Source organism: Mobula hypostoma, chromosome 4, assembly GCF_963921235.1.
Source record: "Mobula hypostoma chromosome 4, sMobHyp1.1, whole genome shotgun sequence".
In the NCBI taxonomy this organism is placed as follows: domain Eukaryota; kingdom Metazoa; phylum Chordata; class Chondrichthyes; order Myliobatiformes; family Myliobatidae; genus Mobula; species Mobula hypostoma.
In genome coordinates this window covers 127,952,424-127,966,582 of record NC_086100.1, presented here as the reverse complement: position 1 = coordinate 127,966,582, position 14,159 = coordinate 127,952,424, and the positions used below count along the sequence as shown (strand labels likewise).

Below are 14,159 nucleotides of genomic sequence, written 5' to 3'. Positions count from 1 at the left end.
CTCCCAACATTTTCAGGTATTATTTTTCCTCGGTCTTACTTTAAATCCGTTTGCTCTTGTGTGCAAATTATGATGTGGAATTGCACTGCTAAATCAAGAATATTAATTTACAAATAATGGTCTGCTTCCTGAATCTGAATGATCATTTACCCTCTCCACTCTGCTTTCTATTGAGCTAATTTGCTATCCTTACAGATTATTCCCCCCATCAGATCCTCTCATTAGCTGATGTGGCACTTTCTGGCATTGTGAATATTCAAGCATTGACATTTACTCAGCTCATTATTTTTACTTTAAAAAATCACGATAAGTGCTGATAGACTCAATCATTCTGTGAGATTGATTCTAGGACCTTTACAATTACCTACATGGTCAACTAGTCTTTCATCCGACTTTGATACATGTTTCATTTTGCAAAATTCACCAGCTGCTTATCTATGGACACAGTTTTACTTACTTTTAGTTTTGCTGATTTGTTTTACTTCTAAATCCTGACTGAGAATAGAGCCCTGTATAAACTACAAGAATTCTAAACCCTTTTCTCCTTTCATTTCATCTTCCTGCCATATACTTTGGGGTGAGGGGGGAGGAGGTAGAAAATATTCTCGAAATATGCCATGATTGAAAAAGGATCTAGTGCTTTCCTGACGTATGATGAATAAACTTTTCTCAGGCTTCCAGCCGGGTACAAATATTGGTTATAATCAACATCTTTACCCAGCTGGAAGCCTAAGAAAAGTTTATTTATTCCAGGATTGCTTTACTTTTCCTGTTATTCACTTGCTGGATTACTCCTCCAATTTCCTTCCAGCATTTGGTGGAGTACATACATTGCAACTAATTGAATAAGCATTAACAATCAGTAATGTATAAATCAATAACTTGCTACCACATTATTAATTTGAAATTTTATTTACACCCTTATTTACCTTTACTATTAAGTCCTTCACATTACTTAGTACAGATTTTCATCAGAATAGTGAAGAGTGCAATTAACAGTCAATCTTCACAACAAAAAAATTTACATCCGGAGTGAATTATAGGCAATTTAAACCATTAGTCAAACTTCTTTGATAAATTACTTGTCATAGAAATGCCTCCTCCTCCATCTATTAGTCTGTGACTAATCATTATTTCACATGACTAATCATTATTTCACCACATATCATGGCTATTCCAAGATGGTGCCTTAAATCTGCTGAGTTATCACCAACTATCTTAACTCTATAGGTCACATTTTTCATTAAATATTTAGCTCAAAGTCCCATACTCATCAAGCGCTTCACTTTCTTGAACACCATAATGAAAATAAATTACACCAAGTGCATTATGCTTATTAGCTCCCAAAAGATTAATTGAAACTTAGATCTAAGATGCAGCTACTGCAAGGCTAATACTGAAGGGAGAAAGGGTGATGAGGAGGGTGGAGAGAGGGAATCAGAATGACAGTGAACAGTTTGGTGCAAATCATTTTTTCAATTTGCTTTTTGCATATAATTATGTCAATTAGACACCATTTTAGTAACTTCATTTTATATCTTCCCGATTTGCAATCTTACATTTCTTGCAGAATTACAATGACGCTTCTCATAAACCAATATGTAGCTGCACAGCTCTGTTTCTAGTGTGGCATTATCAAAGTTAAGGACACAACCTAGTTCTGCTCCTTGTTGCTTTATATTAAATAAAGCACCTACCTTGAGGATCTCACCTGGTCCCTCAACACCACCTCTTTGTCAAGAAAGCACAGCAACGTCTCCCCTTCCTGAGGAGACTGAGATGAGCGAGTTCCCTCTCTCTAACCCCATTTTAACCAATTTGTACAGAAGCACTATCCAGAGTATCCTGGCTAGTTGCATCACCATTTAGTACGGAAATTACAAGAAATCTGACCGCAAGTCCCTGCAAAGGATTGCGAGGACTGCTGAGAGGATCAACAGGGTCTCTCTTCCACCCTTCCGAGATATTTATCAGAAACACTGTGCATGCTGAGGCCTCAGCATTGTCAATGATTCCTCACATCCGTCCAACAATCTCTCTGACCCCCTACCATCAGGCAAGAGGTACTGTAGCTTTAGGACAAGAACTCTCAGGATGGGAAGCAGCTTCTTCCCTCAGGCTGTAAGACTGCTGAACTCCCTGCCATCACCAGGTCTCATCACGTATGATCCGCTGGTAGAATTATATTGTTTGGTGCTTAACTTGTATTGTATATGCACCTTATTATTTGTTCATTTATTTGTGATATTACTTAATGCATTATGTGTCTAAGTTATATGCACGGTGTATTGCACCTTGGTCTGGAAGAGTGTAGTTTCGTTTGGCAGTGTGCATGTGTACAACTGAATGACAATAACTTGAATTTGCACCAAGTTCAAAAGTAAAAATTCAATGTATTACTGTATCACATGACTGAGACATGCAAAAAAAAATGAGAAAAGATAACCTCCCCATTGATTCTAGTCTTCAATATTCTTTAACATTCCAAACCACAACACAGTTTCTTAGTGGCAGAAACTGAAAATGGGTAAACTTTGTTTATAAGTGTGCTGATTGAGTCAACCATCAAAGCTAGGACCATAAAAATTTCCACAGATCCACATTGGTATTACAAGTCAAGTTAATAAAGTATCCATGAAACTTTAACTATAACTTTCTTGAATTAATTTAACAAACTTTTTTGAAAAGGAGCCAGTGTTTTCCTGGCGTATATGATGAATAAGCTCTTCTCGGGCTTCCAGCCGGGTACAAGTATCAATTACAACCAACATTTCGATGACAAACTCTGCCATTTTCCCAGAGAAATCAGCAGTGGAACACTGCATTGGCAATGGCCATATGGGATTGACTTCCATGGCGCAAAACTACTGTGCCGTGCCAATGCCTTTTGGGACCGCCTGGAAAAGGAAGCCACTGAAATAAAACTAGAGGAAAAGAATTTTAACCAAGATGAAGGTCCTGCTCGAAGAACTGGAATTCGATTGTAGTCTAGCTGGGACGGTGGAAAACTGATTGGATGAGAACTAACCAATCGGGGGGATGAAATACAAGGGTATAAATCACTCCAGACTAGACTTGCTCAGGCATCATCCCTGAAGAAAATGGCAGAGTTTGTCATCGAAACAGTTATAATTGATACCTGTAGCTGGCTGGAAGTCCAAGAAGACTTTATTCATTAACTCTTATTTTCTACTCAACTATCCTATCCTCCAACTATCAACTACTCAATATCATTTCCAGGCCTTCCTCATTACCATAATTCTGAAGATTCTGGAAATCCAGAGTTAACACACACAAACTGCTGGAGGAACTCAGCAGGACATGCAGCATCTATGCAGAGGAATAAAGAGTCAATGTTTCTGGCCGAGATTGGAAAGCAAGAGGGAAGCAGCCAGAATAAGGTAGGGGGAGGGAAAGGAATACAAGCTGGAAGGTAATAGGTGAAGCCAGGTGAGAAGGAAGGTCGTTGTGTGAGGGAGGGAGGATGAAAATAGCAGCATGGAAGGTGATAGGTGGAAAAGTTAAAGGGCTTAAAGAAGAACCTAACAGGAGATGAGAGTAAACTGTGGGAGAAAAGGGAGGGGGTAATAGGCAGGTGAGGAGGAGCGGGGAGACAGAATGGTGAATGGAAAAGGAGAGGAGGGAGAAAAAGGGAGAAATTACTAAAAGAAAAATGCAGAAATCAATGCTCATGCTGTCAGGCTAGAGGCTACTCAAAAGGAATATGAAGTGTTGTTCCTCCAACCTGAGTGTGGCCTCATCGTGGCAGTAGAGGTGGCCATTGACAGACATGTCAGAATGTGAATGGGGAGTAGCAGAATTTCTGCCACTCCACTGAGAAATCCTCCCTTTTGTGGACAGAGTGAAGGTGCTCGACAAAGCTGTCTCCAATCTAGGTCGGGTCTTACCAATTTACGGGAGGTCACAATGGAAATGTTGGCTACAGAGGAGAACCCTGACAGACTTGCGGGTAGAGTGTTGCATCACCCGGAAAGGCTGTTTAGGGCCCTGAATGAGCGAGGTGGTGAATGGACAGATATAACACTTATTCTGCTTGCAGGGATAAGTGCTAGGAGGGAGATCAGTGGGGAGGAACAAATGGACAAGGGAATCACAGAGAGAGCAAACCCTGCAGAAAGCAGAGGGTGGGGGGGGGGGAGGTAAAGTAGTGTTTGGTGGTAGGGTCCTGTTGAAGATGGCAGAATTGCTGGGCAAGAATGATGTACTGGGTACGAAAGCTCATGGGATGGGAGGCAAGGACAAGAACAACTCTATCCCTGTTAAGGCAGCAGGAAAATGGGGTTAGGTGAGATCTCCCTCCAAGGTCACCTTTTGGCTTCCTACACTCCAAGGAAAACTGTCCCAGGGTATCCAGTCTCTCCTTATACCACATGGAGAATCTTTTTAGCATGCTCTCACACATAATCACGTCCTTCCCAGAGTGTGGTAACCAGAACTACACACAATACTCTAAATGCAATCTCACCAACATCTTGTACTGCTATACCATGGCATCTCAACTTTTGTACTTTGTGTCAGGATACCATAGACCATCTTCACCATCCTGTTTACTTGCATCACCACCTTCAGTGAACTACGTACAGCTGAGTCTCAATAATGTATTTTATTTAGTTAGAGACAGAATAGAAAAGGCCCTTCCAGCCCACTGAGCTGCACCACCCAGCAACACCCGATTTAAACCTAACCTAAATCTCGGGACAATTTACAACAACCAATTAACCTACTAACCAGTCTGTCTTTGGACTGTGGGAGGAAACCAGAGCACCTGGAGAAAACTCACACATTCCACAGACAGGACATACAGACTGCGTACAGATAACGTCAGAATTGAACTCCAAACTCCAGCACCCCGAGTTGTAATAGTGTCATGTGAACCGCTATGCTACCGTGGCGCCCCAATACCATAATGCATGCTCTGTCCTGGTTTAACTTCACAAAATCCCTCACCTTCCATCAATCGTTTCTTTGCATACTTTCCCAAATGATCTAGTTCCTTTTTGGAATCACAGATAACTTTATTTACTGTCCATTATGCCAACAAATGTGGCATCATCCCCACCCTAACTAATCATGTCACACATTCTCATCCAAGTCATCAATATATAGGGCAAAATACATGGGAGTAAAAGAATACAGTGAGAAAATTAGAAAGTACCATACAAGTTACTAGTCACAGCTTTACCAACTGTCCTTCAATGAGATACAGAAAAAAAACACTAATTCACTCTCCTCCAGTTTATGGACTAACATTGTTAATCCAGAGAGGAAGTCTGCACTATTATTTAGCTAGAAGCAGAAGAATTTCCGTCACAACTTAGAGCTGGCAAACAATGTGCCTACAACTATCACTGAGTAAGAATGCATCTAATGATAGGGAACATACTAGAAAAATATCACTGCATTTAAAACGCTGCTCGTGAACCACTTACTTCTCCGTTACTCGTGACTGGAATTTCAGCTGCAAAATCCCCAGCAGGTGTTTCTGCCATTACAGGTTCCTTTAAAAAAAGAACAAACAAATCAATTTTTCAAAAAACCTTCAGACAAGCTGGCATTAAATTCTTTGTGCTCTTAAAGGTTGACCTGGCAAATACAATTTTCAACATAAATACCTTTGTGCAGTACTATCAAAGCATAACATGTAAAATCCAGAACTTAAAACTCAAATGTGATGGGAATTGGTTTCAACAGCTGTTATTTTAATCAACAGTATCCAACAATTAAATATATCACTTTCTGCTGAAGTAGGATGATCTTACTGAAACGCAAAACTTTGAGGGGACCAATAGGACAGATGTCAAGATGTTTCCACTAGTGGAAGGATCTCGAACACGAGAACACAGTTACAAGATTAAGGCTGGTTACTTAAAACCAAGGTGCACAGGGATGGTCAATCTCTGGAATTTTCTATTACATGAGGTTGTGGAAGGACAATCATTGGGGGGCATTTAAAAAAGAGGGTGGTGCATTTTTGAAATGTCATGGAATGGAAAGCTATGGTAAACCGGCACTGTAGAAGCAAAGCCTTGGACTGATCAATCATACTCATATTGAACAGCAGGGCAGACTTGGGGGAAATCAGTTTCCTCCTGCTACTCCTATTTTCTTCTGTTAATGATCAGATAACAAGGAAAAAGCAATCAGCAGAGATTGTTGCTTTGATGGCCTTGCCAGCAGTCACCATGTACCAAAAGAAAATAATAAGCACATTAATACCTACAACATGCAAAATGGTTATGCACACAAGTTTAATTGCACACTACCTTCATTTTTAAATTACTTTCTTTTAACCTTGCTTCTTCACCACCTCCTACATCTCTGCCTACACTCATCCCCCGCCATGATTTTTTCTCTCAATGGCTTTCTGTTTGCTTTCAAAAACCAACTTCAAATGTAAATCTGAAGTAGGTGGAGAAAAAAGAAACTGTCTCCTTTCCTGTCACATTATGTCAGTCCTTTCCCACCCTTAAACTTCATCTTACTTCTCCATTCACCTCTTTATAGCTCTGCCTTAAGATTCTTTAAACTCTTTCGTGCCTGCTTTTCAATTTCTCCTAATACAATCTTCTGTGGTTCAACTTGCATTTTTAGCATATGGTCTCAGAAATTTCGAACACTTATTTGCCTTGACTGTCGTACAAATACAGTTGTGAATTTACACGTTAGAAATTGGACTGCAAAATGTTGGCACTATGGAAATAAGTAGAGAAGAGAAATCAGCTTTGTGTTTAGATTTACTATTATTAGTATGAACAACATATAATATCTCTGTTTCAGCATAATTTATATCCTGAAATTGATAAAACAAAAATATACTATGCATGAGCTAAGGGGAAAGGAGGTCATGAGAATGCCTTTATAAGATCTCCCAGTGGCCACACATTTTAATTCCACATCCCATTCCCATTCTGACATGTCTATCCACGGCCTCCTCTACTGTAAAGATGAAGCCACACTCAGGTTGGAGGAACAACACCTTATATTCCGTCTGGGTAGCCTCCAACCTGATGGCATGAACATTGACTTCTCTAACTTCCACTAGGCCCCACCTCCCCCTCGTACCCCATCTGTTACTCATTTTTATGCACACATTCTTTCTCTCACTCTCCTTTTTCTCCCTCTGTCCCTCTGAATATACCTCTTGCCCATCCTCTGGGTCACACCCCCCCGTCTTTCTTCCCGGACCTCCTGTCCCATGATCCTCTCGTATCCCCTTTTGCCTATCACCTGTCCAGCTCTTGGCTCTATCCCTCCCCCTCCTGTCTTCTCCTATCACTTTGCATCTCCCCCTCCCCCTCCAGCTTTCAAATCCCTTACTCACTCTTCCTTCAGTTAGTCCTGACGAAGGGTCTCGGCCTGAAACGTCGACTGCGCCTCTTCCTATAGATGCTGCTTGGCCTGCTGCGTTCACCAGCAACTTTGATGTATGATGCCTTTATAAGTTTGAGTTAGGTCAGCATTCCCTTCAGTGTAACTATTCACAAATGTACCTTGAACCACTAACTTGAACACTTTAAGAGGTTTTATGAAAAGTAAATGTATTTTGATTGTCATGTTGTACATAGCTGAAGAGATCTTTACAAATCAAGGATAATGAAAAACTATAGCCTAAACCATTATTGCTTGGAAACTAGGTTTACTTGAATAAGTAACAAGGGTTTGAGATGTGTTTAAATGCTGCTCAAGACAACATCATGGTCCTAACTAAATAGTATACCTTTCTTTTCAATTTATTCTGAAAATTTTTGAACAAAATCAAGTAAAGCCAGTCTAATCAATCCTTTCTTTTGATCAAGACATTTTAAATTTAGAAACGTGCCCTTTCTCCATTGCACTGCATTTTAAGTCAGTTACCTCATTGACCCAGATCTATCATGTGCAGGTGCTTTTAACTTCAATAAACAGAAGTACAGGAGTTTAAATCAAAATCAAAAAAATCTAGATAGCTGGTTGGAACTAAAATATAAAGCAGAAGATATACCTGTAATACCACAGAATTACATGTAGTAAAAAAAATAATAATGTAAAACAAAAGTGTATATGGCTATTTATATTCATCACTTTTTTTTACTTTTACTGCCCTAAGTCACTTGTTATTTCCCACAAACCCAGTAATTAACTGCGGAGGTGGCTAAGATCCCATCAATGAAATGGGGGCCCAGACATTCCAACAACTAAATGATAGAGAGATAAGATAATTTCATAATCTTGGTAATGCCCAGGATATGAAGGATGTTAATTTCATCACTGCATTCAAAGCACACATAAAGAACTGAAGGAACTCAAGTGGTCAGGGAGCATTCATGAAGGAAAATGGATAGTCAACATTTCAGGCCAAGACCCTTAATCTGGAAATGAGGAATTTTGACCACAGACATCAATTCCCCAAATTTCCTCTTTCGATGTTGCACGTCCCTTTGCGTTCCTCCGGCACTTTAGGTGTTGCACTAGATTCTAGCATTTGCACACGTGTCTCCATTGTGCACCCTACACTTGTCTCTGGAGCACACTAAATTTTAAACACTTCTATTCTATGATCTTAAACCTTGAAATTTCTTGCTTAAAACACTCCAGTCCTTTCATTTGCCTCTATTTCTCAATTTTTAATTAATAGTATTTGTACAAAACATTTTAAAAATTTTATTTCATGATGGTAACAATCCAAGCACAAACTGATATTGTATGCATATGCATTTTTTTGCGTGTACTATTAAGTGCAAAGAAAAGGCAGATTAGTGAGTGCGGAAAGATTGAAATACTTGCATAAGAAGCTTAGGAGGATTAATGGCACCCAACAGCAATTCCTTTGCTTGCATCTTCAGAAACAGCTCTATTTCCATCTTTATATCTTTATTTTTCCCTTTCAGAGTTCCTTTGAGTTACATGCTGACTACGGTTCTTTGCAGGAATGGGACCCGCTCTTGGGGTTTCACAACTGGCCATTGTTCGGCACACCAAGGGCTCAGTCTAAGAGCTCTGCTCGCCTTCGGGGCCCGGGATCTCGTGGCTCTGGAGAGGGGGTGTGAAAATCGGAGGTTGGTGCCTCGGCAGGAGATCAGTGTGTTGTTGGAGACGGAAGATCTCTGGCTGTGTGCCCAAAAACCGAGATCTTTGGGTACAGAGCTCAGAAAAAGCAACACAACGGACTATTAACATTGTAAATCAGAGAGTAGTTTGTTATGTCTCCCCTCTCGCTGTGAAATGGAGACAGCTCTTTCTCCCTTATTAGTGAGAGAAAACCTGTGGTATGTCAAATGCCGGGTGAACAATGTAGTCTTTGGGGTACTGCAAGTTTGTGCCTTTGCTGTTGCCTTGCTCATGCTTGAGTGCTCGGGAGTGGGTGCCCATGTTTTTTTTTACTGATGGGAGGGGGATTGTTGCTTGCTGCCGCTTATGCGCAGGAGGGAGGGGAGCTGGGAGGGGGGACTTTGGGGTTTAATATTTAACTGTCATCCATTCTTTGGGGGCACTCCTGTTTTTGTGGATGGTTGTGAAGAAAAAGCATTTCAGGCTGTATATTGTGTACATTTCTGACATTAAATGTACCTTTGAAACCTTTGAAGAAAGGGGTGACCTTTCAAAGGAAGGGTAAGCAAAGCATTAATTTTGTTTCCCCCCCCCATAGCTACTATCCAAACTGCTGAGAACTTTGAACATGGATTGTTTTTTTTTTTAAAAACTGCAGTAATCCTCTTTAACAAGGCAGATTTATACAAGAATTGTGAACCAGTTCATAGCCCATTTGGATCCAAAAGGTAGAAAGTGGAATTGGTGCAAATAAATTACAATATATATTACTGATTTGATATTCTACTGTGCAAGATAATGAACCTTTTACTCCTCTGAATTAGTACTTACTTCGGGGGCCATTTATATAAGAAGCTAGTATATTACACCCATTGTTTGGGCAATACAAAGTTCAATTTCAATTTTACCTAAAGTACATCCTGTGGACAATAATTTCCAGATAAAATTTCACTAAATGCAAAATTGGATTTTGCACTTGCATGCTCTTCAACCTTCGGCACTCACCAAATGAGGTCATTACTGGCTTAACACACATTTTTATCTGCACCAATCTAAACTGGAATAGAAAGCTCTGCACTACAGCTGCTATGAAACATTTTTGTAGAATTAGTAGAACATTGAGTTAATTTTTTTGCTTCATTTGCAATTTATAAAGGACTTTGTCGGTTTGACCAGATACCTTCAGCTGTAATTGTAATCCACTGAAACAGCTTCTTAAATCCACAGTCTGTCTCAACTGACATGGAGACACCCATTCAATAGGAGCCACACTGGTAACCTCGCCAACTAATGACTTTGGATGTGCCAGGGACCTTGTTAGAGGAGGTTAGGCCATTACCAAGTGAAGAGGCGCCACATTCCATGATCAGAAATGTATTCACAGGGATCTGGTTTTCCAAGGATGCCTTCATCTAGCTACATGGCAATCAGTGAAAAAAAGATTCACCCACACTCCCAAAGCTAAACTTCCCTCTCCATGGAGATCAAAGCCATTTTGACTTGCAGCTTCCACTCCTCAGAATCTTCGAACAATCACAGTGTAACTCAATTGTATATTCTGATTTGCTACTCACCACTGAAGGAAAGACTTGCCCAGAAAATGTATTCACACAGTAATTATTTTGACTTCAGGAAGCATTTAGCATCTGAGACAGTGGGATCTGCCAGCATTGCTGTCTTCCCATAAGTACAGGCAACCACTGACTTCATGTGTGCCCATTAATGGCTGCCCAAAAATACAGATGTTTTCTATATCTTCAATGTTGTGGACAATCAGAAAAAAATTCCACCTGTTGAATGCCATGCTTCAGGGAAACAGAATTTCTTTACTGAGGCAGTGTTTACTGCAACTCAATGATCATGATTGTTCAGAGGGCAAGATCCTTCACCAGCTCTTCAGAACACTGTGAAGAATCTCACCCTCTGAACGTTATTGTCCTTTCCGATATGAGTGAAGATATGAGAGCGCACAGGTAAAAATCTCTCTCATCCCATATTAAAATAATCAGAGCTGGACATCGTTAATGGCTTTCTACAATCACTGTATTTCCAGATGAGTGCCACCTGATTTAAGGACTTCCATAAAAATAAAATTTGCTGTGAAGATCTACATGCTGTAAACGTAAACAATGGCCTCAACACAGATAGGGATCTAAAGATTGTTTTAAAATCGCTCCACTGAGTGAGGATTCTCACTTCTGGAGAAGACTGCTCCAGCTATCCCATAACAGACTCTCACAACGCCTCATGGACAACCACATATTCTACCCAACTCCAATCCCCTTCATCATACTAACTAGAACTTGCAACTCCCTTTGAGTGATTGTGCACACGATCACCTTTTCTCTGTAGACCAAGTACAGTGTTGCTGAGTGGTTGCCATATTGAGAAAACCCTGAAATGGTGAAAGCCCTGTGTGAATATTAGCCAGTTCTGTAAGGAAGGAGACAACAATAGACAAGGTCCTATTAGGAATTACATAAACAATATTTTCATGCTTTTTACTGTGTAAACACTTTCACAACATTCAAAATGGATTCTGGCTTATTTCATAACTTCTGCAAGTCTGACTGAATATCAGAGCAATACACCAGCATTTTCGCACACACAAAAAAAGGGGCAAGCCAATCACTGGACAAAAGTCTACTGAAATATTTCAACAAGAGATAGGGAGGGCACATGAGAAAGAACAAACATTGAATTAATCCTAGCTAAAACTAACAACCCAGGAAGTGGTAAAAGAATATCTGTGGTTTGTGCCTGAAAGTTACAATGGAGAAAGAACAGATAAGTGACTTACAGACAGAAGACAACACAGTGGAAGTTAAATGGGAAGAGATACATGAAGATTTACACTTAGTGAACACTTTATCAGGTACACCTTCCTAACATTGGGTAGGATGAACCCCCTGTCCCCCTTTACCCTCCGAACACTTGAATTCTTCACAGCATGGATTCAACAAGGTGCTGGAAACATTCTTTAAAGATTCTGGTCCATGGAGAGATGATAGTAGCACCACACCATTGCACCACCTGGCAAGATGACACAAAGCAGAATGGATCCATGGCCTCCTGCTGTTTAACAACTGAACCTGTTGATCATGTCTGCATGCTTTTTTCATTGAGCTACTACCAAATGATTGGCTGGTTGGATTTTTCATTAATGGGTAGGTGTACCTAGTAAAGTGGCCACTGAGTGAGCATTAAACATTATGTTAAGAGAATTCATCTTGAAACAAGTTAAATTGTTAAGTATGAAAATGGATGTCACAGACATTACATAATTACAGAAAAGCAACTGAGCTCATCACACATCAATGCAAAAATCTATTCAAAATTGTCTTTGTCCAGTTTAAACTGATGACATTTTATGCCACCCTTGCAATTCATCAAGTTTTCTGTATTTCCTTTCTCCATGCAGTTCTGTACAGTTCTGCAGGTTCACGACACAAATGGATTTTATCAAGACTCCATTTTTTGTTCATAATCAAGACAGACGCATCTTCAATTGCTTTCTTCAGTCATTTTCCAGGAACAATGTCCATAACTAGATACAGTACCCAAAGCACCTCCGGGAAGAATGGTTTGAGCTTAACTCTTACAATTTGTAATCTACTGTGCTGACAGTCACAAAGTGCATAATATCCTAAACTATACAAAAGGAGGAAATAGGGGTAACTGTCTAAATCAGCAGAGGAATGCCAAAATGAAGAGGAGCATTTGGAAAAAAACCCAAAAATGTCAACAAACCACTTGTGCGCATCAGGAGGTAAAGAAATGGAGAGAAAATATGTTTGTTGTGGCATGAAGAAGACAATTACTGAGGTTAAGGATAATATTAAGTGATCAAACCATCTACAAAACTGACTAGAACCCAATGAAGTAATTTTTAAGTTGTCTTTTTAGATGTTCTGAGATGAAATACTTCATATAAATCAAATTCCTTCTTTAATTGATTGCTTCTGGATGATGTTTACTGGCAAAGTTGACAGAAACAGGAAATATTCTTCAAAACAGTAATGTACAGTAGCACAGAGAAAGGAGATCAATAAAAACCTAGTTCATCTTCTGCTGGACTACCTTCTTCAATTCCACGCAAAGATTTTAGACGGTGTGAAAAGGGTGATTAGTAAGTGAACCTAAACATTGACAGATAAAACAAGTTTCAATGAATAAACAGAGTGAATGGTTACGGTTTGAAAAACAGACACCATTGGTACAGACAATAATGGAGGCAAATTGTTCAAAAGTGAAATCCGTTAAAAGTCTAAAAATAAATAATTTGCAAGATTACAGATTGGGTAGGGAATTGAAGCAAAATCAATTCCTCCTAAAAAGAGATGGTGCAGACTTGATGGGTCAAATGGTCCCAAGTATTCTAATCCTTCAATAATTCTCCAAAGATAAAACTCCTGTAATCTTATTACACAAATAAGAGACAAACGTTGACTTGCTTCTATAAATGTTTAACATGTCCTCTTGCCACCTCTGAAGGAGATCCAAATTAGGTTGTTCCAGTATGAATTGAGTTGAGGTGATTCACTCCAATTTTGCTTGGAGGTAGAAGTTTGCTATCACAGCAGTATAGAATCAAATCCAGTATTGTCTGAAGAATAAACTAATTTACAATGATCCACACTCAAAGACAAGGAAATGTTTTAAGTGTGGAGATCCTCATGGGTATCTTTTTTAAAACAAGAAAATGTCCACAAAATAAATCTTCTGAACACTGGCGGAATTGAATGTAACTACTGAAAATTACAGTAGTGGCAATGACTGCTTTTGTTAGCCACATAATATCCATTGGATATTACCATACTTCAGGTAATGCTACACCATGGGACAAAACATATAATTGTGGAGATCCACAATGTCCTCGTTTAAAAATCCATTTCACTTTGAAAAATACTTCACTAGGCAAGTGTGATTAAGTCTTTTTGAAAGCTGTTAAAATAGCTACAAATGAAATGCTCAGTACTTTGATTCATCTGACTCGAAGGGCATTAAAAGGCACCGGACACAATTAGCTTCGGTGTATCCCACAGTGCAAAAATCTATGTAACACAAAATGCCATTGTGCTCTAATACAACCAAAGGCACACGTAACTTGG

General features: G+C 39.5%; 1 protein-coding gene across 4 annotated transcripts in view; it reads right to left on the bottom strand.

The window, feature by feature from the left end:
- The window catches only part of LOC134345594 (arfaptin-1-like), a 140,034-nt gene that overhangs the window by 96,040 nt on the left and 29,835 nt on the right, over positions 1-14,159 (bottom strand). For all 4 annotated transcript variants that reach the window (XM_063046491.1, XM_063046492.1, XM_063046490.1 and 1 more), the window contains exon 3: positions 5,451-5,519. In XM_063046491.1, the coding sequence (XP_062902561.1) occupies positions 5,451-5,519 (69 nt within the window). The remainder of the gene's footprint in view (positions 1-5,450; positions 5,520-14,159) is intronic.